This window comes from Motacilla alba, chromosome 1A (genome assembly GCF_015832195.1).
Source record: "Motacilla alba alba isolate MOTALB_02 chromosome 1A, Motacilla_alba_V1.0_pri, whole genome shotgun sequence".
NCBI lineage: Eukaryota > Metazoa > Chordata > Aves > Passeriformes > Motacillidae > Motacilla > Motacilla alba.
In genome coordinates, this window is record NC_052031.1 from 480,313 (window position 1) to 502,560 (window position 22,248).

The window sequence follows — 22,248 nt, forward strand, 5'->3', positions numbered from 1 at the left end:
GAATCCCTTGGACACCTGCAGGGATGGGCACTGCAAAGCTCCCTGGGCAATGGAGTCCCTGTTCCAGAGCTGGACAAGCCTTTCCATGGAGAAATGCTTCCTGAAGTGGCACTTACCAGACCCCCAGTGTCCCCTCCAGCTGTCCCCAAGGCCACATCCCCCCTGTGGCACGGCAGCTGTGCCCCCCAGAACAGGACACACAAAATCCCAAGGAATCATTTCCCACTTGTGGTGCTCTCCATGTTTTAGTGCAATCCCCTGGGACAAGAGCTTGGGAAGGACACAGCCCTTCCCAGACAGCAGGAACCCTGCAGGAGCAGGGTGACAGGGACACCTCTGGCTCGGCCAAAGGGATTTGGGGGGGATTTAGGGCAAAAGTGTCCCAAAGTCACACCCAGAACAGCGATTCCTGTCCTGAGTGCAGCTAAAAAAAGGGGAAAACTTAGGAAAAAGGGCCTCGCTCCCTGTTTAATGGTCACCTCGGTGATGTCTGAGGATGTGCTTGACCTGCTGGACACAGGGAAGATAAGGATCACCCAGGGAAGATAAGGATCACCCACAGCCTGGGACACAGAGCTGGGTGAGGAAACAAACTGTCTGCATGCAACTGCAGGCTGGAAAAGCTCCATCCAGCCACGGAAGGCTTCCCACGGGAGGCAAACCCCTCCAGCCAGGGTCACTCGCTCCCAGTTACACCATCCTGGAGCAGCAGCAGGGGCTGTCATCACACTCCCAGCACGGCACTTCCAGGGAGCACGGCTCCCATTCCCTGTGGAATTCGGGGGGCAGTGGCTCTGGCAGGCTCTGGGTGAGGGTGTCTGTGGGAAGCTGAAATGAGGCAGGTGAAGGAGGGGTCAGCGCTGATCCCCCCATCCCGGCTCGCAGCAGTCCTGTCCCGGGATGTCATTATTCCTCAAACCTCCTCCTAATCCTCTCAACCTCTTCCTAATCCCTCTCAAATTCAGGAGGAATGCTGGAGAGAGCCATCTCCCCCTGGACACAGCCCGGGGGCAGTGCCAGGTGCCCTGCCAGGAGCTGGGGGTGCAGACTCCCAGGGATCAGGAAGGCTGGCAAACCCCTGGCAGGAATGCAGCTGGAAAATCCCAGGAGCCTGTGGAACGCGGGGCTCCCCGCTCTCCCAGCGCCCCAGATCCTGCAGGAAGATCCACGTGGATCCTGCCCACACACAGCACTTTTGGGGTGGCACTCAGCACACGTCCCAGGGAAGATCCCAGGATGCAGGAGCGGTCGGTGAGGAGGGAGCAGCCCGGCATGGAATCCCTGGCAGCTCAGATCCCGGGAGATCCCCACCACCTCCAGCCAAAGCCGTGCCTGGGAGCGGGCTCGGCACAGCCCGGGCAGAGCCTGCTGTTCCCTGACCCCGTTCCAAGGGAGAGCTGTGTTTATCTTTGGAAACATTAAGGCAGAAGAGGAAGTAATTAAATTAAAAAAACCCCGCCTGCTTCCGAGAGCTCGGCGCAGGAAAGCGCCGCCGGCCCCGAGCGCTCCTGGCAGCGGGACACGGGCACGGCCTGCAGCTGCCACTGTCACCCAGCCACGGCTGCAGCAGCAAGGGTTTCCAGAAACCCCTGGGGAACACGGCCCCACAACCCCTCAAACCACCCCAAAACACCACCCACGCAGGGCAGGAGCCAGAGGTCCCCGTGGAGGAGCCCTCCAGGAAAAGTGGAAGCTGTGAGGGCCCAGGAGCTGCTTCAAGGGATCCCAGGTGACCCCTGAGGGTCCCTTTGGAGCTCACATCCTCTGGGGTTCCACCAAGAGCAGACAGGTGACAGCGACACCCAGCTGGGGGGAGAATGCCCGGGGGGGCTCCAGGAGAGCTGCAGAGGGACTGGGGACAAGGCCTGCAGGGACAGCACCCAGGGAATGGCTGCCAGTGCCAGAGGGCAGCCATGGATGGGATCTTGGCCATGAGGAATTCCTGGCTGGGCTGGAATTGCCAGAGCAGCTGGGGCTGCCCCTGCATCCCTGGCAGTGCCCCAGGCCAGGCTGGACACTGGGACTGGAGCAGCCTGGGACACTGGCAGGTGGCCCTGCCATGGCAGGGTGGCACTGCAGGGGCTCTGGGTCCCTGCACACCCCAAACCATTCCAGGACTCCCCGATTCCAGGACGTGGAGCCGGGCGGGTGCTGTGGCTCAGCTCCCCCAGGAGGAGGATCCCGGTGCCCGGCCGCAGTCCCGTGGCCAGAGCTGCTAAAAGCGTTCTGGGGAGGAACCTCTGCTATTTTTACCTGATGCCAAATTCCAGCTGCTTCCCGGGGGAGCCATTCCCAGCTCCACTGGCACCCCGGGTGATAATTATGGGGATGCCAACATTTACCCACGGCCTAAAAACAGCCCCGGCTGCTCCCATGGCCCCTCCTGCCCTGAGGGAAAAATACGTGGGAATTACAAAATGGTTTGGGGGGGAAGGGAGCTCAGAGCCCCTGCAGTGCCACCCTGCCATGGCAGGGCCACCTGCCCGTGTCCCAGGCTGCTCCAGCCCCAGTGTCCAGCCTGGCCTGGGGCACTGCCAGGGATGCAGGGGCAGCCCCAGCTGCTCTGGCAATTCCAGCCCAGCCAGGAATTCCTCATGGCCAAGATCCCATCCATGGCTGCCCTCTGGCACTGGCAGCCATTCCCTGGGTGCTGTCCCTGCAGGCCTTGTCCCCAGTCCCTCTGCAGCTCTCCTGCAGCCCCTGCAGGCCCTGCCAGGGGCTCGGAGCTCTCCCTGGAGCCTTTCCCTCTCCAGGTGAGCAGCCCCAGCTCTGCCAGCCTGGATCCAGAGCAGGGCTGCTCCCAACTGGCAAAGGGACACAGAGGGACAGTGGGACAGCACGCACAGGCACAGAGCAGCTCCAAGCTCCAGGACAAAAGGCCTCAGTGCCAGCCCCGGTCCCGTCCGTGCCGGGCAATTCCCTGCAGAGCAGCTGGGGACGGAGGGAAACCCCAAACCCAAATCCCAGCCAGGGCTGCCCTCACAGGTCACACGTGGGTGCCCAAGTCCCTCCCTGCTCCGCGCTGCCAGGGCACAGGGATGATCCAAGCCCTGCCTCAGTTTGCCTTGACCCCGCAGGGATCATTTCCACCCAGCCTCTGCCAGCATCAACACCTCCCACGAGGGCAGAAGGAGCTTTTGTTCCCCGTGTCCCACGCAGGCGGGGCTGCGGGCTGGAGCGTGGCACATCCAGGGGGAGCCTGCAGGGAGGGACAGCGACAGGAACCACGCCGGAGGAACGGAGAAGTGGGAACGGGGTCAGCTTCCCCAGGAGCCTCAGCCGGGCTCGGCAGCGCTGGGGCCACCAGAACTGACAGGGGAGGAAATGTCCCATGGATACGGGAACTGTGAGAATTCCCTGAGAACGCCACTGGCCTGTCCCCAGGTGCCACATCCACACAGCTCTGAAATCCCAACAGGGATGGGCACTCCACCCCTGTGCCAGGCTGCACAGCCCATCCAGGAGGAATTTCCCCAATCCCACCCTGAGCTGCCCTGGCCCAGCCTGAGGCCGCTCCCTCTGCTCCTGTCCCTGTTCCCTGGGCACAGCCCGACCCCCCCGGCTGTCCCCTCCTGGCAGGGACTCGTGCAGAGCCACAAGGGCCCCCTGAGCCTCCTCTGCTCCAGGCTCAGCCCCTGCCCAGCTCCCTCACCGCTGCTCTCAGGATCCGTGCTGTGGAAGGGAATCCCCTCCACGAGGGAGGGCCCTCACCAGGGATCTGCCTCTCCTGAGGGTGCAGGAGGAGGAAGAGGCTGAATCCAAGGGGAACTGAAACCCCACCGAGCACAGACAGCTCCGGGATGGGGAAACGAGCCTGCCCTGGAGCCCTCAGCTTCCGCACCGGCGCTTCCCGGAGAAGCAGGGAATTGTCTGCAGCAGGTCCAGCTCCCGTGGAGCACCGGCAGCCCCAGAGCCTGGAGCTGTCCCTCGGCCTGACCCCACAGCCTGGAGAGGAGCCCTGCTCTGCCCCGGCTCGGGAATGCCAATCCCTGGGAATGCCCGAGCTCGGGAATGCCAATCCCTGCTCTGCCCGGGCTCGGGAATGCCAATCCCTGGGAATGCCCGGGCATGCCAATCCCTGCTCTGCCCCGGCTTGGGAATGCCAATCCCTGGGAATGCCCGGGCTCGGGAATGCCAATGCCTGGGAATTCCCATCCCTCAAACCCCATGGCATGCCACCCCAGAGGGTCCAGCCGTGGTCCCAGTCCTGTCCCAGTGACCTGGAGCAGCTCCTCACCTCTGACCCTCGGGAATGAGCAGGGAGATGGGAATGGAAGCACCAGGAGCGCTGCCAGCTCTGAGCCTGGCAGGGATTCCCCGGATTAGCACATTCCCAGAGCTCCTGCTCCCAACGGACCCCTCTGACACCCAGCTCCCCCAAACCCACCTCATCCCCCACAGGGATTATCTGGGAAGGCTGGGACAGGCTGGGACGAGTCCCAAGGTCGTGGAGCTGAGCTGTTCCTCCCCAGAGGGTGCTGGCACTGCCCAGGCTCCCCAGGGAACGGGCACGGCCAGAGGCTGCCGGAGCTGGGATGCAATCCCCTCCCTGGGGCGTCTGTGCAGGGCCAGGAGCTGGATCTGTGGTCCCTGTGCTCCCTTCCTGCTCAGGATGTTCCAGGATTCCAGGATTCACCTGCAGACCTGTCCCTGGAGCTGCTCCCAGCCCAACCCTGGCTCCTGGAGACCAGCAGGACACGGGGCCCTTCCAGCTTATCCCAGGGGTTGAGCTGAGGAGGGGAGATGTAAATGGGATATTGGGAAGAAATCAGTACAAAACATGACTCAAAATTCCCCATTTTAGTGGAAGTTCCTGGAGAATGCAGTTGGCTGAGTGGAGAGGGACTGGGGACAAGGGATGGAGGGACAGCACACAGGGAATGGCTGCCAGTGCCAGAGGGCAGCCATGGATGGGATCTTGGCCATGAGGAATTCCTGGCTGGGCTGGAATTGCCAGAGCAGCTGGGGCTGCCCCTGCATCCCTGGCAGTGCCCCAGGCCAGGCTGGACACTGGGGCTGCAGCAGCCTGGGACACTGGCAGGTGGCCCTGCCATGGCAGGGTGGCACTGCAGGGACTCTGGGGTCCCTGCCCACCCAGCCATGCCAGGATTCCCTGACCCTGAGGCACACCCTGTGCCAGGGGCAGAGGCTCTGTTTGATGGGAAGGGCTGGGAATCACAGCCCCACGGGATCCCTCCCAGAAGGAAACACAGCTCTGCTCCTCCACCCAAAGCCAACAGAGCCAGGCACGGGCTGGGCCCTCACGCACCTGGGAGGGGATCCTGGGCAGCAGAGGACACGGCTGGAAGGGGCTCCATGGGACTCGAGGAGCTCCTCCACCTCCACCAGCCTAAAATCCCCCGTTTCCCAAAAAACTCAACTGAATCCTCTGAATCCTTGGCTCACTTTGACTTTGAGGAAGGCAGGAAAGCCTCAGTGGAGTAAGGAAGATGAACTCCCCATGCTGCAGAGCAGAGGAGAATCCAGCTGGAGCAGGAGTGCTGCTCAGGATGTGCCTGGCACTTTCCACACATGGAGCTTCCAGCCTTGGAATGACAGCTCAGACCTGAGACAGCAAACACTCATCTCTGCTGCTGCTCTGCCAGAAAAACTGAGAATCGTGGAATCCTGGGATGGGCAGGGACCTCAGAGCCCCTGCAGTGCCACCCTGCCACGGCAGGGACACCTCCCAGTGTCCCAGGTGCTCGGGCACGGCCACCACGCTGCCCCAAACTGCTTCACTTCCCCCACAGCAAAAGCCTGATTTCCCAGAAAAAACACTTGGAATCTGACCCAAATAAATCCCATCTCTGGCGTAGCTTTAGGTTTTTCCAAGCCCTCAACAAGTGACTGACCCCCCGTTCAGGCAAACCATCCTGGGATTTACCAAGCTGGACAAAAAAACAACCATGAAAGAGTTCAACAATTAAATAAACAACCCCAGACCGCCAAGACGACATATGGGTAAAACCAAGTCAGACATGGGGCAAAGGTCACGGAAAAATGAGCAACAAACTACTGAAAAACACCAAAAAAATGGGAATTAACAATAAATTCTACAGAAACACCGAAAATTCAAACGTATTCTCCAATGTCAACTTCCTGTCCTGCTTGGATTTTGAGGAATATTGAGTGGTGTCCGCGCTGACCCCGTCCCCCCGGGGATTTCAGCAGCACAGCTGGCTCCAGACCCAGCAAAAAACACCTAAAAGCCCCAAAACCGCTGGCTAAGGGCCAGAAAATGGGAAAAGCACGCTGCAAGCGTTCCAAACTTGGACACGGATCGAGGACGAAGGCTGGTCTGGATGCACAGAGCTCGGGGGAGGAAGGACGGGAGGGACCCCCCCGCGCCCGTCCCAGAGGCAGGAAGGATCCCAGAGGCCTGGGGATAATCCCTGCGTGGCACACGGGGCTGGGATGAACCCCACACACACATCCCAGGCCGGCTCGGGAGCGCGGCGGACACGGAGCGAGGCACGGCGACGGGAACCCAGCGCCCAGCCCAAAGGGGGACAGCGCTGCCAGGGCATGCCAGGGGGATTCCAGAGGCACTGCCCCGAGCCCAGGGGCTCCAGGAGGGCACCGGGGGAAGGGAGGACACGGAGGCTCCTGATGGGAATGTCTGCAACAACTGGAAAGCGGGAAAAATGCCCCAAATCTGTCCAGAACGAGACAAGGAGCACTGGAACTGCACTGGATGAGCCCAGCACCTCCCCACTGCCTCCTTCCCACCCAGACCGGAGCAGGAGCTGGGATGAGCCCAGCATGTCCCCATTCTCTCCTTCCCACCCATCCCAGACCAGAGCAGGAGCTGGGATGAGCCCAGCACCTCCCCATTCCCTCCTTCCCACCCATCCCAGACCGGAGCAGGAGCTGGGATGAGCCCAGCATGTCCCCATTCCCTCCTTCCCACCCATCCCAGACCGGAGCAGGAGCTGGGATGAGCCCAGAACCTCCCCATTCCCTCCTTCCCACCCATCCCAGACTGGAGCAGGAGCTGGGATGAGCCCACCACGTCTCTCGCTCCAGACCGGGGAGAAGAGTCCACATTTTCCATCAAACATTTCTGGGCAAGCATCCAAGAGCTCCTCCTGAGCAGCTCCTGACTCTCCCCACTCCTCCAGAGCCCCCTCCTCAGCCTCCCTTTGCCCAAAGCCAGGGCCAGGAGATGGGATTCTGCTTTTGGGGGGCTGCACAGTGACATTCCCACCTTGCCCCCCTTTTTCTGTCACTCCCTTCCAGCCACCTCAGTGCTTGGAAAATTCCATGAACCCCAAAGCCCTCACGGGCTGGGATGAGGCAGCAGGGCCAAGGAAAATAATGTGCAATAATCCCATCGAAATGGTTTCAGGGACAGACAATGGGATGGCTGCAAGAGGGAAGCCATTCCCTGTGTGCTGTCCCTCCATCCCTTGTCCCCAGTCCCTCTCAGCTCTCCTGGAGCCCCTGCAGGCCCTGCCAGGGGCTTGGAGCTCTCCCTGGATCCTTCTCCCCTCCAGGTGAGCAGCTCCAGCTCTCCCAGCCTGGCTGGTGCCACTGTCCCTCAGACAAGCTTGGAATGGCTCAGGAGGACTTATCCCAGGTTTTCCCGGGAATTCCTGTGCACCAAAGCCTCAGCTCTGCTCCCAGCACGGGCACCTGCTGCTGCAGGAATGTTCCCTAAACACAGTTTGGCACCTTCAAGGGCCCGGGTCCTTCCTGAGGCACAGAGAGGCAGCAGCACCCCAGGACACTGCCAGGGCACTCTGGGAAGGGGCTGGAGAACCAGCAGGGCTGGGGGAGCTGGGCAGGGGCTGAGCCTGGAGCAGAGGAGGCTCAGGGGGCCCTTGTGGCTCTGCACAAGTCCCTGCCAGGAGGGGACAGCCGGGGGGGTCGGGCTGTGCCCAGGGAACAGGGACAGGAGGAGAGGGAGCGGCCTCAGGCTGGGCCAGGGCAGCTCAGGGTGGGATCAGCAGGAATTTCCCCATGGAAAGGGGTCAGGCCTTGGCAGGGGCTGCCCAGGGAGCTTGGGAGTGCCCATCCCCGCTGGGATTTCAAATCCATGTGGAAGTGGCCCCTGGGCACAAGGTCAGTGGTGGCTGTGGCAGTGCTGGGAATGGTTGGGCTTGGCTGGCTCCGAGGCCTTTTCCACCCCAAACAATTCCACGATTCCATTCAAAACACCCAACGGAACAGAGAGGCACAAGAGCTGCACGTGGGGGGCAGCTGGAGCAGCTGCAGCCAGGTGAGCTCCTCACAGGTACAAACACCCCCAGGTGAGCTCCCCCCATGCCTGAACAATGTCACCCAGCCCCCAGAACACCCTGAGGTCCCCTACCCCCTTTTTTTGGAGCTCCAGCATCCCAGGAGGGTGGGCAGGGCCTGGCACAGGTGCCCAGAGCAGCTGGGACTGCCCCTGCATCCCTGGCAGTGCCCCAGGCCAGGCTGGACACTGGGGACACTGGAAGGTGTCCCTGCCCTGGCAGGGTGGCACTGCAGGGGCTCTGGGGTCCCTTTCCACCCAACCCATCCCACGAATCCATGTCCATGTTCTGTGACACCCCTCCCGGGGGTCCCTGGCCAGGGCTGACCCCATCCACGCTCCCTCCCCCACGTCCCCACCCCAGCAGCACTCCTGCCCTGTCTCAGCCAGGAAACCCCGGTAAATCCCGGGATTTACTTGGAGCCTGGCAGTCTCCATCTGGACCCAGAGCTGCAAATCCCACAGCAGCCTTGCCTGGGATGGGACAGGCCCCCAGGCTGGCACTGCTCCCAGGACATCTCGGCACGTCCCCAGGTGCTGCTCGGGGAGCCACGGGTCCCTCCTCACCCCCCAGCCAGGACACGATCCCTTCCCTCCCTTCCCACTGGGAACTCCGTGCTGTCCCCCACCCCACCGTTTGGGGCTCCCCACCGTGCCAGGTGCGCTGCCAGCTGCTCTGCCCTGCAGCATTCCCAGGAACCCCAGGAGCTTGGGGTCAAATCCTGAACAACTCCATGGGCTGACAACACCAGGAGAAACTGGGGCTGGTTTGGGGCAGGGGGGCTCTTTGTTTTGGGGGGTTTTGCATGGATCCTCCTGGAGCTGCATCCAGTGCTTCCAGTGGGACAGCCTGGAATTTCACCTCTCAAACTGGAACTGCCTCCTTGGCCAGGACATCAGCCCACATCCCTGCAGCCCCATCCCATCTCCAGCCCCACATCCCTGCAGCCCCATATCCCTGCAGCCCCATCCCATCTCCCATCCCACCTCTGTCCCCCACTCCCTGCAGCCCATCCCATCTCCCATCCCACCTCCAGCCCCATCCCATCTCCAGCCCCACATCTCCAGCCCCCAATCCCTGCAGCCCCACCCCATCTCTGGCCCCCCATCCCTGCAGCCCCATCCCACCTCCAGCCCCACATCCCTGCAGCCCCACCCCATCTCCCATCCCACCTCTGTCCCCACATCCCTGCAGCCCATCCCATCTCCCATCCCATCTCCAGCCCCACATCCCCGCAGCCCCACCCCATCTCCCATCCCACCTCCAGCCCCATCCCATCTGCCATCCCCTCTCCCCACGGCCACAGATGTCCAGCTCCTGCCCCTCACGGCCACACCCTCTCCTCTCCAGCCTTCCCTGCTCGGCTGCTGCCCTCTCCCACTCACGCACGCTCCGCTCGAGGTGTGAAGGACAATTTCCCCTTTTATGGTGAAAGGCAGCGAATCCCAGCCGGGGGAGCTGCCCCCAGCGCTGCTCCTCCCCGGGCTGGGCTCCACAGCTCCCAGCCGCTCCCTCCGCTTCCCCCCGCGCTTCCTACGGGCTCTGGAGCCGGGAACAGATTTCTCCCGGGATGACTCAGAGGATCCCAGCCCTGTGCCTGTCTCATGACTCCAGCCGGCAGGCTCCAGGCTGGAGCGCCGGTTCTGGGGCTGCCGATTCATCCCCGCGTGCGATGACGGATCGCATTCCTGCTGCCTGGCCGGCTGCCACCTGCATCCCTCGTGGCCAGGAGGAACGGCTGGCACACGCCCAGGGATGCTCAGAAGGGCCTTGGGGGAAAAGGAAACGCTTTTTCTTGGGGAAAAAACTACCCTGAAAAGGCCAGGATTGCAATCAAGGGATCCTGGGATGGGTTGGGCGGGAAGGGACCCCAGCGCTCCTCCAGTGCCACCCCTGCCATGGCAGGGACACCTCCCACTGTCCCAGGCTGCTCCAGCCCCAGCGTCCAGCCTGGCCTGGGGCACTGCCAGGGATGGGGATGAAGGAAGGAGCTCCAGCAGCTCTTGGAGCTGCTCCTTGAAACCAGACCTGGATCCCAAACACAGCAAACCTCGAGTTCTGCACCAGCATTAAACAGAAGTACGAAATCCCAACACCCTCGATGGAATTCCCAAGAGATCCAGCACTTGTGAAAGGTCCTTGTATAAAACCAGAGTTGCCAAGAAATCCTCAGGTCAGAGGGAGAATCCAGAAGAAAATCCACATTTCCTCCCTCTGCGTTAACGATGGTGAGGTGACTGCACTGCCAGGACTCGGGAGGAAGAAGGGGAAACAGGGAAGTCAGGGAGAGTGGGAAGAATGTGGGTGCAGATCGTGTGTGACAGGAGCAAAGCAGCCTCCAAACATGGCCCAAACCCATCCAAACAGGGGGGAAAGAAAACGTGAAGTGAAAACACGGACCTGAGCCAGGAGAGCCGAGAGGAACTCAGAGAGAGAGGAAGGAGAAGTTAAATGCACGGAGAAATCCCCCAGGAGAGCCCCACTCTGCTGGGAGGAGCCGGGCCAGGAGAGGCTCTGGGACACCCAGGGCTGTCTGCAGTGCCACTGTCCCCCCTGCCCTGCTGGCCTGTCACTGGGACAGCGCTGTGGTCACCCGGAGAGGCACTTGGGACATGGGGGAACGGCCTGCACTGCCTAATGGAGTTAGATGGGATAGCAGAAGAAATTCTTGGCTGTGAGGGTGCTGAGGCACTGCCAGGGCTGGGCCACCCTTTCCATGAGAAATTCCTGCTGATGCCCAAGCCAAGCCTTCCCTGGCCCAGCCTGAGGCCGTTCCCTCTCCTCCTGTACCTGTCCCCTGGGAGCAGAGCCCGACCCCACCTGGATCCACCCTGCTGTCAGGGAGCTGCAGGAAACCACCTTCCTGGGCTTTGCACACAATCCTGCAGGAGCTCCCAGCCCTGGAACACCTGAGCCATGCCCAGGCGGACTCCTGCAGCCAGTCCCTGCAGGAGTCAGCTCTCCCTGCTCCTGGGAGGATCGGCACTGTCTGACCTCCTTCCTGCTGAGCTCACCTTGATCCCACCCAGGAGCTTATCCCTGTCCTTTCCAATCCCCGCCCCGGGCAGGGCAGCCCAGCTGCTCATCCCTGCTCCCTGCTCATCCCCTGAAGGCACCGGAGTCGCAGCTCTGCTCATCCCCGCCGTGGCTGAAGCCAGCCTTTGTCCTCGGCTGGGCCCTGACAGAGCCGCTGTGTCCCAGGGACAGCAGGGCCGTGTCCCCACAGCTGCGGCCCGGCCCTGTGTCCCCACAGCCCCGCAGAGGGACAGAGCAGCGGTACCTGCCCCCGGTTCCAGCCCCTTCCCTGCCCCTGGAGAGCTCATTCCCAGCGGTTCCAGCCCCTTCCCTGCCCCTGGAGAGCTCATTCCCAGCGGTTCCAGCTCATTCCCTGACCCTGGAGAGCTCATTCCCAGCGGTTCCAGCCCCTTCCCTGCCCCTGGAGAGCTCATTCCCAGCGGTTCCAGCTCCTTCCCTGCCCCTGGAGAGCTCATTCCCTGCGGTTCCAGCTCCTTCCCTGACCCTGGAGAGCTCATTCCCAGCGGTTCCAGCCCCTTCCCTGCCCCTGGAGAGCTCATTCCCAGCGGTTCCAGCTCATTCCCTGACCCTGGAGAGCTCATTCCCAGCGGTTCCAGCTCCTTCCCAGCGGTTCCAGCCCCTTCCCTGCCCCTGGAGAGCTGAGGGATACAAAGGCTGGCAGCTGAAGGAGTGGATGCACACCCAGCTGGCACCTCCCAACGCCTGGCTGGGCATCCTGACGGGAATTTGCTGCAGGGCTGCGACTGCAGGCAGCTCAAAAACACCAGACACCAGGGCAAGGTCCTAAACCAGGGCAGAGGCTTTTCCCACATAAAACAGCAACATTACGGCAGCTCTGGAGTGGAGCCGACTCGGAATCTGGGAATTGTTTGGGTTGGAAAAGCACCGGGTCCGACCATTCCCCAGCACCGCCAAGGCCACCACTGACCCTGTCCCCAGGTGACTCCACCCCTGTGCCAGGCTGCACAGCCCTTCCCAGGAGGAATTTCCCCAAATCCCCCCTGAGGCTGCTCCCTCTCCTCCTGTCCCTGTTCCCTGGGCACAGCCCGACCCCCCCGGCTGTCCCCTCCTGGCAGGGACTTGTGCAGAGCCACAAGGGCCCCCTGAGCCTCCTCTGCTCCAGGCTCAGCCCCTGCCCAGCTCGGGTGCCATTCCCAGCTCCGTTCCCTGCTCCAGACAGGAGCACTGGGAGGTTTGGGAGGGACAATGTGCACGAAGCCACTGTCACTGTTCCCATGGACACAGGGCCAAGCCCCTCCGAGCATCCGGGCCGGGATCAGAAGCTGATCAGACCAGCAGGGCCCCAACCCTGCCCCGGGGAGGCTGTGACAGTGACAGTGACAGTGACACAAGAGGCCTTATCTGGGCCATCAGCAGAGCCGGCAGGGCAGGAAGGTGCTGCAGAGCTCAGGAGGAGCTGCTTTGCTGCACTTCCTGCAGCTGCCCACAGAGACACCTCAGCTGCACACACACCACGGGCGGCTCTTCCTCCCCAAAATCCCCCTCGTGCTGCCACATCTCCATCCCACAGCTCAGACACAGCAAAAGAACGCGTGAGACTCTCTGCATGCCGCCGAGGAGGCTGCGCCCTGCCAGGGGACACGTGGCACTGGAGCCACTCCACAAACACAAACCTCGGGAACTGGTGGGAGGGAGGGACAGGCAGGGCCCTCACTGCTGCTGCCCCCGCGCCCGACCCCCACCCACTGCCTGCCCCTAAACCAGTCCCCAGCCCCTCCCAGAGGGTCCCACCAGCCCCTAAATCCTTCCACAGCATCCCACCAGTCACCAAAGTCCTCCAGAGGGTCCCAATGGTCACCAAGAACCCTCTCAGAGGGTCCCACCAGTCACCAAGGACTCCCACGGGGTCACACCGACTCCCAAACCCTCCAAGAGGGTCCCAAGAGTCACAAAATTCCCCCAGAGGGTCACCTCAGTCACCAAGGACCCTTTCAGAAGGTCCCACCAGTCCCCAAACTCCCTCACAGGGTCCCAGCAGCCCCTAAACCTTCCAAGAGGGTCCCACCAGCCCCCAAACTTCCCCAGAGTGTCCCAGTAGCCCCCAAATCACCCCACAGGGTCCCCCAGTCACCAAGGACCCTCTCAGAGGGTCCCAGCAGCCCCCAAATCACCCCACAGGGTCCCCCAGTCACCAAGGACCCTCTCAGAGGGTCCCAGCAGCCCCCAAATCACCCCACAGGGTCCCCCAGTCACCAAGGACCCTCTCAGAGGGTCCCAGCAGCCCCCAAATCACCACACAGGGTCCCCCAGTCACCAAGGACCTCTCAGAGGGTCCCAGCAGCCCCCAAACCCTCCGGGCCTCCCCCGGCAGCAGCTGCCAGCCCGGGAGGGAGGAACACGCTCGGGATCTGGAAGGCTGGTTCCCAGGAGCAGGAATTCCCTGCCCCGAGGCCGGCAGGCTCTCCAGCTCGCCTCTGCCACAAGAGCAGCATTTAGTGGTCAGGAGCTCTGGAGCCACAGCAGGAACAGAGCGGCCCTGGAGGCGTCACCGCCGCCAGCCCGGAGAGAGGGGGCAGAAAAGGTCCTCCAGAGGCCCCCCAAGCCCACCAGGATGGTCCCTGCTCCCCCAGGTGTGGCAGGGAACCAAAGCAAAGGGGTCTGCGGGGTTAACTCCTCCCCTGCGGCCCGGGGAGCTCCAGGGCACCTCCCAAGTGGGGTTTGTTTGTGTTTTTAGCGCCCATAAAACCGCAGCTGCTGCTCCAGCCCAGCGCCGGGAACGGGAAAAGGGAACTGGCTGCAAGGAGAGGCTTCAGATTCAGGGAAAAACACGAGCTGGGGTGAGAGAGACCAGAGAGAAAAGCGCTCAATCCTCACCGGCAGCATGCAAAATATCACCAAGAAACGGGGCGAGGAGCTGGGTACAACAGCGGGGTTAGGGCTGTGTGCCACCTCACCTTCAGCCACCTTCCCCAACAGGGACTGCCACACTCCATCCCCGGTCACAGCAGCAGGGAATTCTGGCAAGGAAACCCAGCAGGACACGGGAATGTGCCCGAAGGGGGAGAAACGACCAGCCCAGAGCTGCAGCTCTGATTTCCTGCTTAGGGGCTGCCCCAGGTGCAGCCTGATCCATCCCACACCACTAACAGCAACGTGGAAAAGGAGGGGCAGCCAGGGCTGTCCAGGGAACGGAGCTGGGAATGGAGCCCAGCAGGGCTGGGGGAGCTGGGCAGGGGCTGAGCCTGGAGCAGAGGAGGCTCAGGGGGCCCTTGTGGCTCTGCACGAGTCCCTGCCAGGAGGGGACAGCCGGGGGGGTCGGGCTGTGCCCCAGGGAACAGGGACAGGAGGAGAGGGAGCGGCCTCAGGCTGGGCCAGGGCAGCTCAGGGTGGAATCAGCAGCAATTTCCCCATGGAAGGGGTCAGGCCTTGGCAGGGGCTGCCCAGGGGGGTTTGGAGTGCCCATCCCAGAAAGGATGTAAAATCCATGTGGACTTGGCACCTGGGGACAGGGTCAGTGGTGGTGATGGTGGGACTGGGTGGGCTCTGAGGAGTTTCCCAACCTAAACAACTCCATGATTCCAGGATTAATCTCTCCCCATCCACAAACACACTCGGTGGAGCTGGAGGAGCTCAGGCCCAGCCCTGGCACTGCCTGGGGACAGCTCTGGCCGCGTCACTGCCCCTGTCACTGTCACCGCTTGGCCTCCGACTCCCGCGGGGGACCTGCAGCCCACAGAGCTGCTCCGCCCGGGCAGGAGTTCAAAGGGAAGGAGAGGAGGATTCAGGGAGCAGCTGGGATCAGAAGAGCCGCAGTTCCCAGGCCTGCACGCAGCTGGAGCTGTGGGGGCCGGCGGGAGGAGTGACCCCTTCCAGAGGCAGCCGGTGGCTGCACATGGAATCAAGGAATCCCAGACTGGACTGGGCGGGAAGGGACCTTAAACATCACCCAGTGCCACCCTGCCATGGCAGGGCCACCTGCCAGTGTCCCAGGCTGCTCCAGCCCCAGTGTCCAGCCTGGCCTGGGGCACTGCAGGGATGCAGGGGCAGCCCCAGCTGCTCTGGCAATTCCAGCCCAGCCAGGAATTCCTCATTGCCAAGATCCCGTCCATGGCTGCCCTCTGGCACTGGCAGCCATTCCCTGTGTGCTGTCCCTGCAGGCCTTGTCCCCAGTCCCTCTGCAGCTCTCCTGGAGCCCCTGCAGGCCCTGGAATGTGCTGGAAGCTCTCCCTGGAACCTTCCCTTCTCCAGGTGAACATCCCCAGCTCTCCCAGCCTCTCCAGAGCAGCGGGGCTCCAGCCCTGGAGCAGCTCCAGGGCCTCTCTGGATTTGCCCCCTCTCACATCCCCACCTTTCCCACCGTTGGCACGTGGGTGGGAGCAGCTCTGCACGTGGCAGGGCCATTCCCAGCCTCTCTTTCCCTGTGCAAATATTGACCCAGCAAACAGCTCCATCACTGCTGCCGGCCCCAGGGGCTTTTCCACGGCCAGGATTTTGCTGGACGCTCCCAGAACCCGGCTGAGTCAAACCCTGAGTCACTGGGCCACGGCCACGCAGGACAGTGACACGGATAGGTGCCACCAGGAGAGCTGGAACACAACCCCTAACACAGCTGGGACAGCAGCAGGATGAGCCCGGAGAGCCCTGCCCTGGCCTGCAGATCCATTCAGCCGCTCCCAGCAGGAACCAGCTCCAGGAGCACCTCGGGAAGGGCAGCATGTGTCCTGTCTGTGCCCTCGCTCCTGACAAAGAGCGCCCCAAAACCCGCCCCAAGCACCGCATGGGAAGAGGCAGCCCCGAGCATGAGCAGCTTCCTCCTGCCACCCCAGCCACCCACGGAGCCACCGAGCCCCAGGCCGGTGTCTGAGGAGGGCACAAGCGTGGGGTGACTGATGCTGCTCCGTGAGCACGGAAACACAAACCACCGGGACTTCCCGAGCAGCCTCGGCATCCCCCGCAGCCAGCCCGGCACCCACGGGACACCGGCACCTCCCGGGCCCGGGGCTGCAGCAGGGATGGGGTGGCACGGCGGGCAGGGACCCCAGAGCCCTTGCAGTGCCACCCCGCCATGACAGGGCCACCTGCCAGTGTCCCAGGCTGCTGCAGCCCCAGTGTCCAGCCTGGCCTGGGGCACTGCAGGGATGCAGGGGCAGCCCCAGCTGCTCTGGCAATTCCAGCCCAGCCAGGAATTCCTCATTGCCAAGATCCCATCCATGGCTGCCCTGTGGAAGCTTAAACTCCCTGGAATATCCCAAATCAATCCCAAGCTGGGTCTTGGCTCCCATCATCCAGACCATGCCCATCCAGTGCTCTGTATCCAAAACTTCCAGACTCCTTCAGCCACAGGGTTTGGAACTGGGCTGCCCTGGACTCTCAAGGTATGGGGGATGCACAGAGAAAACCCCTCAGATCCCGAGCAAAAACCAGGCACAATCCCAGCTCTCAGAAGCTGCCATTCCCAGGTCAAACCAGGCACAATCCCAGCTCTCAGAAGCTGCCATTCCCAGGTAAAACCAGGCACAATCCCAGCTCTGGGAGGCTGCCATTCCCAGGTAAAACCCAGCACAATCCCACCTTGCAGAAGCTGCCATTCCCAGGTAAAACCAGGCATAATCCCAGCTCTCAGAAGCTGCCATTCCCAGGTAAAACCCAGCACAATCCCACCTTGCAGAAGCTGCCATTCCCAGGTAAAACCAGGCATAATCCCAGCTCTCAGAAGCTGCCATTCCCAGGTAAAACCCAGCATAATCCCAGCTCTTGGAGGTTGCCATTCCCAGGTCAAACCAGGCACAATCCCAGCTCGCAGAAGCTGCCATTCCCAGGTAAAACCCGGCACAATCCCAGCTCTGGGAGGCTGCCATTCCCAGGTAAAACCAGGCACAATCCCAGCTCGCAGAAGCTGCCATTCCCAGGTAAAACCAGGCACAATCCCAGCTCTCAGAAGCTGCCATTTCCAGGTAAAACCAGGCACAGTCCCAGCTCTGGGAGGCTGCCATTCCCAGGTCAAACCAGGCACAATCCCAGCTCTCAGAAGCTGCCATTTCCAGGTAAAACCAGGCACAGTCCCAGCTCTGGGAGGCTGCCATTCCCAGGTCAAACCAGGCACAATCCCAGCTCTGGGAGGCTGCCATTCCCAGGTAAAACCCGGCACAATCCCAGCTCTGGGAGGCTGCCATTCCCAGGTAAAACCCGGCACAATCCCAGCTCTCCGAAGCTGCCATTCCCAGGTAAAACCAGGCACAATCCCAGCTCTCAGAAGCTGCCATTCCCAGGTAAAACCAGGCACAATCCCGGCTCTGGGAAGCTGAAGGAAGAGCCGGCAGAATAAAACCCGTCCATTCACAGAAAACAATGTGAGCAACCAGCACACAGTGAAACAGACCCTGCCCTGGAAGGGGCTGGTTCCCATGCCAGGAGGGCTCACTCCACGCTTTTCCCTGCAGCCCCTGTCCCACACAGCCCCACGGAGCGGGCTGGGCGCCTGGCACAGCGGAGGGACACGGGCACACCGTGCCAGGCAGGTGGCTCTGCATTCCTGGACACGTCCCCCGCGGCTCCACAAACCAGGAAAAGCATCTGGATGCCTGCCTGGGTCCTGGACAGCCCGTGCAGCCAGAGCAGCTCAAGGCCCCGGTGCACAGCCAAAGGCACAGCCCTTTGGAGAGTTCAGAGCCCTTTGCTGGCCCTGCCCGAGGAGCAGGACGTGGTCCCAGGCCCTGCAGCACAGCCCCAGGTCACGGGGACGAGGCTGTTCCAGGAAACCCCAGGGACAGGCGGCTCCAGCAGCACCCAGTGACCCCAGGGAACCCACACGGCCCACTCCAGCACGGATCTGCTTTCGGTTTTGTTCCCACAAACGGCACTGAGCCACGGCAGCATCTCATGGAGCCAGGCTGGGAGGGAAGGGAAGGATCCAGGGAGAGCTCCGAGCCCCTGGCAGGGCCTGCAGGGGCTCCAGGAGAGCTGCAGAGGGACTGGGGACAAGGCCTGCAGGGACAGCACACAGGGAATGGCTGCCAGTGCCAGAGGGCAGCCATGGATGGGATCTTGGCCATGAGGAATTCCTGGCTGGGCTGGAATTGCCAGAGCAGCTGGGGCTGCCCCTGCATCCCTGGCAGTGCCCCAGGCCAGGCTGGACACTGGGGCTGCAGCAGCCTGGGACACTGGCAGGTGGCCCTGCCATGGCAGGGTGGCACTGCGGGGGCTCTGCCACCCAGCCCAGCCTGGCACTGTCCCTCTGGAGACGCTGCAGAGCCACCTCAGCTCCCACCACCCCACCTGACCTTTCCTTTTCACATCCCCAGCTGCAAACCCATCCCTGGCCAGCCCCAAATCCCACAGGCACTGCACTCCCGGGACTCAGCCCCGGCCGGGAACGCACCGGGGCCCTGGCAGGGCCGAGGGGCTCATGCAGCCCTGGTGCAGCTCAGCCCAGCTCTGTTTACGGGTGAGGATCACAGGGATGGTGCCAGCCCGGCACAGCCCAGCCTGGCACAGCCCACGGCTCTGCCAGAGCAGCCCAACCTGTACAGCAATTAGTCACCGGCAGATGAGCGCCGCTGCCCTTCCTCCAGCGTTATCTAAGCAGGGAGGGGGGTGGGAAAACAGAGCTGGGAATGCTGCCAGACTGATCCCAAAACCACAGAACGGTGTCGGTCCATCCCTGGGGACAGGCTGGCCCTGGGGACACCTCCGGCCTGGCATGGCAAGGGGCTTGCCTGGGCTGTCACAGAGAGGCCACAACTCCTGGGTGCCTCATCCTGCACAGGTCACTCCTGACTGGGCCATTCCCACAGCCAGGAGGCTCAGGCTGGAGTCTGGGACCTGTCCCTTCCTGGGGAACATGGATCCATCCCCCCAGGTCATCCCGGACCTGTCCCCACTACAGCAGCCTGGATCCATCTCCCCACAATATCCTGGAGCCATCCTCCCCTGCAGAGGTGAGTTAAACCCAAAATAAAGTGGATATTTACCAGAGGAACATGACTAGTTGAGTGTGAGAACATGATTTGTTTCCTTTCCCAGTGGCACAGAGTCGTGGAGTGATTTGGGAGGGAAGGGACCAGAAAGTTCATCTCGATCCACCCCAGCCATGGCAGGGACAGCTCCCACTGTCCCAGGCTGCTCCAGCCTGGCCTTGGGCACTGCCCGGCATCCCGGGGCAGCCCCGGCTGTGCCAGGGCCTGCCCAGCCAGCAATTCCCTCCCGATATCCCACCTAAACCTGTTCTTCCTTTCGGCTGTCCCACTACAACCAGCCACGTCACCTCACAGCATCGCCCCTCTGCCCCCGACAAACCCCAAAGGACTCCAGGCACAGCTGGGACACTTCTGCTCCCGGGGAAACTCGGGCCCTGGGAGGCACAGCGAGGAGCCCCCGGCCCGAGGGACGCCGGGTCCCTGATCCCTGCCAGTCACCAAGCAGCTGACAGCACCAGTGGGAAGGCGCAGGTCCCAGCTGCAGCATTCTCAGGGAGAGGATGAGGATGCAGGAGGAAGCACCTGGAGGCAGGACAAAGGGGGTACAGCCACCCAGCACGGCTCCTGAGAGGAGGTGGAACGTGCTCCCGGATGGAATCCTGGAATCCCCCCTGCATCTCCCACTGAGGGACAGCAGCTCCTGCCCAGCCCAGTGCCCCCGGACAAAGGGACACTGGGGGAACACAGCCCAGTAACAACAACAACAAAACGCCAAACCAACAGCACAGGAGCAGGGAGCCCTCAGGGAACACCAAGGTCTGACCCGGAGCTCTGCCCTCCAGCGTCCCCAACACACACCTCGCTGCCACTGCCCTCCTCCAGGGATCCCGGGATGGGGCTGGGATCCTGCTGGGGGTGTGGATCTGAGCCCCACCAGCATCCCCTGATGGACAAACCCCCAGCAAAACGAGGAGTCCCCCTCCCCAGCTCCGAGCACAGGCCTGGGACACTCAGTGACAGCCTGGGAGTGCGCCAGGCAGGAAGAGATGCAGAGCCCAGCTAAGGGCTCCTGTCCTGATCTGAGGGCACTTCAGCTCCTCCGGGACGCTGCCCCGGCTCGCGTGCCCCAACAGCTCTGGGGGCAGGAACCAGAAGGAAACACAATGGGAAGAGACCCCAAATCCACAACAAGGAACACCCTGCGACCAAAACAACCAAGAGCATCACCTGACAGGGGCAGGGATGTGGGAGAGGACAGAGGAGCTGGGGGAGCTCCCACAGATCCGGGGGTCAGAGCGTCCGAGGGGGCAGGAAGGGCGTGAGGGGGCTGTGGGTGCCCAGGGAATGGGGCTGGGGGCACTGCCCTCCATCCCGGGGAATGGGGCTGGGGGTACTGCCCCCCATCCCGGGGAATGGGGCTGGGGGCACTGCCCCCCATCCCGGGGAATGGGGCTGGGGGCACTGCCCCCCATCCCGGGGAATGGGGCTGGGAGTACAACAGCATATCCCGGGGAACGGGGCTGGGGGCACTGCCCCCGTGGCAGGGAATGGGGCTGGGGGCAGTGCCCCCGTGGCAGGGGCTGTGGGTGCCCACGGGCAGCAGGGCTGGGAGCAGCCCGTCCCGCGACAAGGATGCGCAGGCAGCGGGCCCGGGGCCGTGCCCGAGGCCGGCAGTGCCCCCCCAAGCGCAGCCGATGTTTCCGGAGCGGTGACAGCCCGCGCACGGCGGGGGAGGGAGACAGACCGAAAACACCCAAACCGTGAATGCGCCCAGCCGCGCAGGGGCGGCTCCAGCTGCCGGGAGCTTCCCGGGGGCCGCTCAGAGAACACGGGGGGCCGGGAACCGCCCGGTGCTGCCCGGCCCGGGACCGGCTGCGGCCCCGCGGACCCGGGACGGCCCCGCTCCCCCGGCCCGGGCTCAGCCCGCGGCCCCGGAACGGCCCCACAGCCTCGCCCCGGGTCCGGGACCGCCCCGCACCGCCGCCCCGCGGCCCCGGCCCGGGCTCACCGCGCGGCCCCGCGGCCCCGGCCCCGCAGCCCCGGCCGGGGCGGCCCCCTCGGGCCCGGCCCCCCCGCGTCCCTCCGCCGCTCACCGCGCTTGCCGGGGTCGTATCCCACGAGCACGAAGTAGTCGGCCAGGCGGGCCATGGCGGCGGGGGCGGCCCGGGCCGGCCCCGGGAGCCCCGCGAGGCCGCGCTCGGCTCCTCAGGGCGCCGCCGCCCGCCCGCGCCCACCGCCCGCCGCCGCCGCCATCTTGGCCCCGCGCGCACCGCGCCTGCGCCGCCGCCGGGCGCCGCGGGGGGCGGGGCCGCGCCTCCCATTGGCTGCGCGCGGGAGGGGCCGCGCCTCCCATTGGTCGCTGCGGGAGGGGCGGGGCCAGTTTCGGAGGGGGCGGGGTCTGGCGGGGAGGGGGCGGGGCCGGGCGAGGGGCTTCCCCCGGGGGGGGGAGGGGGGAAAGAGGGCTCGGGAGTGGGGGGGACACGGGGACATCCGGGGAGGGGACATCCTGGGGTGTGCGGGACACCCAGGGGTGCGGGGACATCCTGGGGTGTGCGGGGATATCCAGGAGTGTGTGGAGACATCCTGGGGACATCCGGGGGTGCGGGGACATCCAGGGGTGTGTGGGGACATCCTGGGGTGTGTGGGGACATCCTGGGGTGTGCGGGGACACTCAGGGTTGTGCGGGGACATCCGAAGTGCGGGGACATCCTGGTGTGTGCGGGGACATCCTGGGGGGTGCGGGGACATCCCGATGGGTGCGGACACCCCAGTGTGCTGGGACATTCCGGGGTGTGTGGGGACATCCAGGGTGTGGGGACATCCAGGGGTGCGGGGACATCCAGGGGTGTGCGGAGACATTGCAGGGTGTGTGGGGACATCCAGGGGTGTGCGGGGACATCCTGGGGGGTGCGGGGACATCCAGGGGTGTGCGGGGACATCCGGGGGTGCGGGGACACCCAGGGGTGTGTGGGGACATCCCGATGTGTGGGAACACCCGGGGGTGCGGGGACATCCCAGGGTGTGGGGCCATTCCCGGGTGTGCGCAGACCCCTCCGGTGGGCACGGCCACTCCTGTGGGGACCCTCTGGATG

General features: G+C 63.6%; 1 protein-coding gene across 6 annotated transcripts in view; it reads right to left on the reverse strand.

Moving 5' to 3' along the window:
• Nucleotides 1-21,415, reverse strand: part of SBF1 (SET binding factor 1) — a 72,080-nt gene extending 50,665 nt beyond the window's left edge. For all 6 annotated transcript variants that reach the window (XM_038154483.1, XM_038154484.1, XM_038154480.1 and 3 more), the window contains exon 1: nucleotides 21,250-21,415. In XM_038154483.1, coding sequence (XP_038010411.1) covers nucleotides 21,250-21,304 — 55 coding nt within the window. In that variant the 5' untranslated portion in view covers nucleotides 21,305-21,415. The remainder of the gene's footprint in view (nucleotides 1-21,249) is intronic.
• Nucleotides 21,416-22,248: the final 833 nt, after the last annotated feature.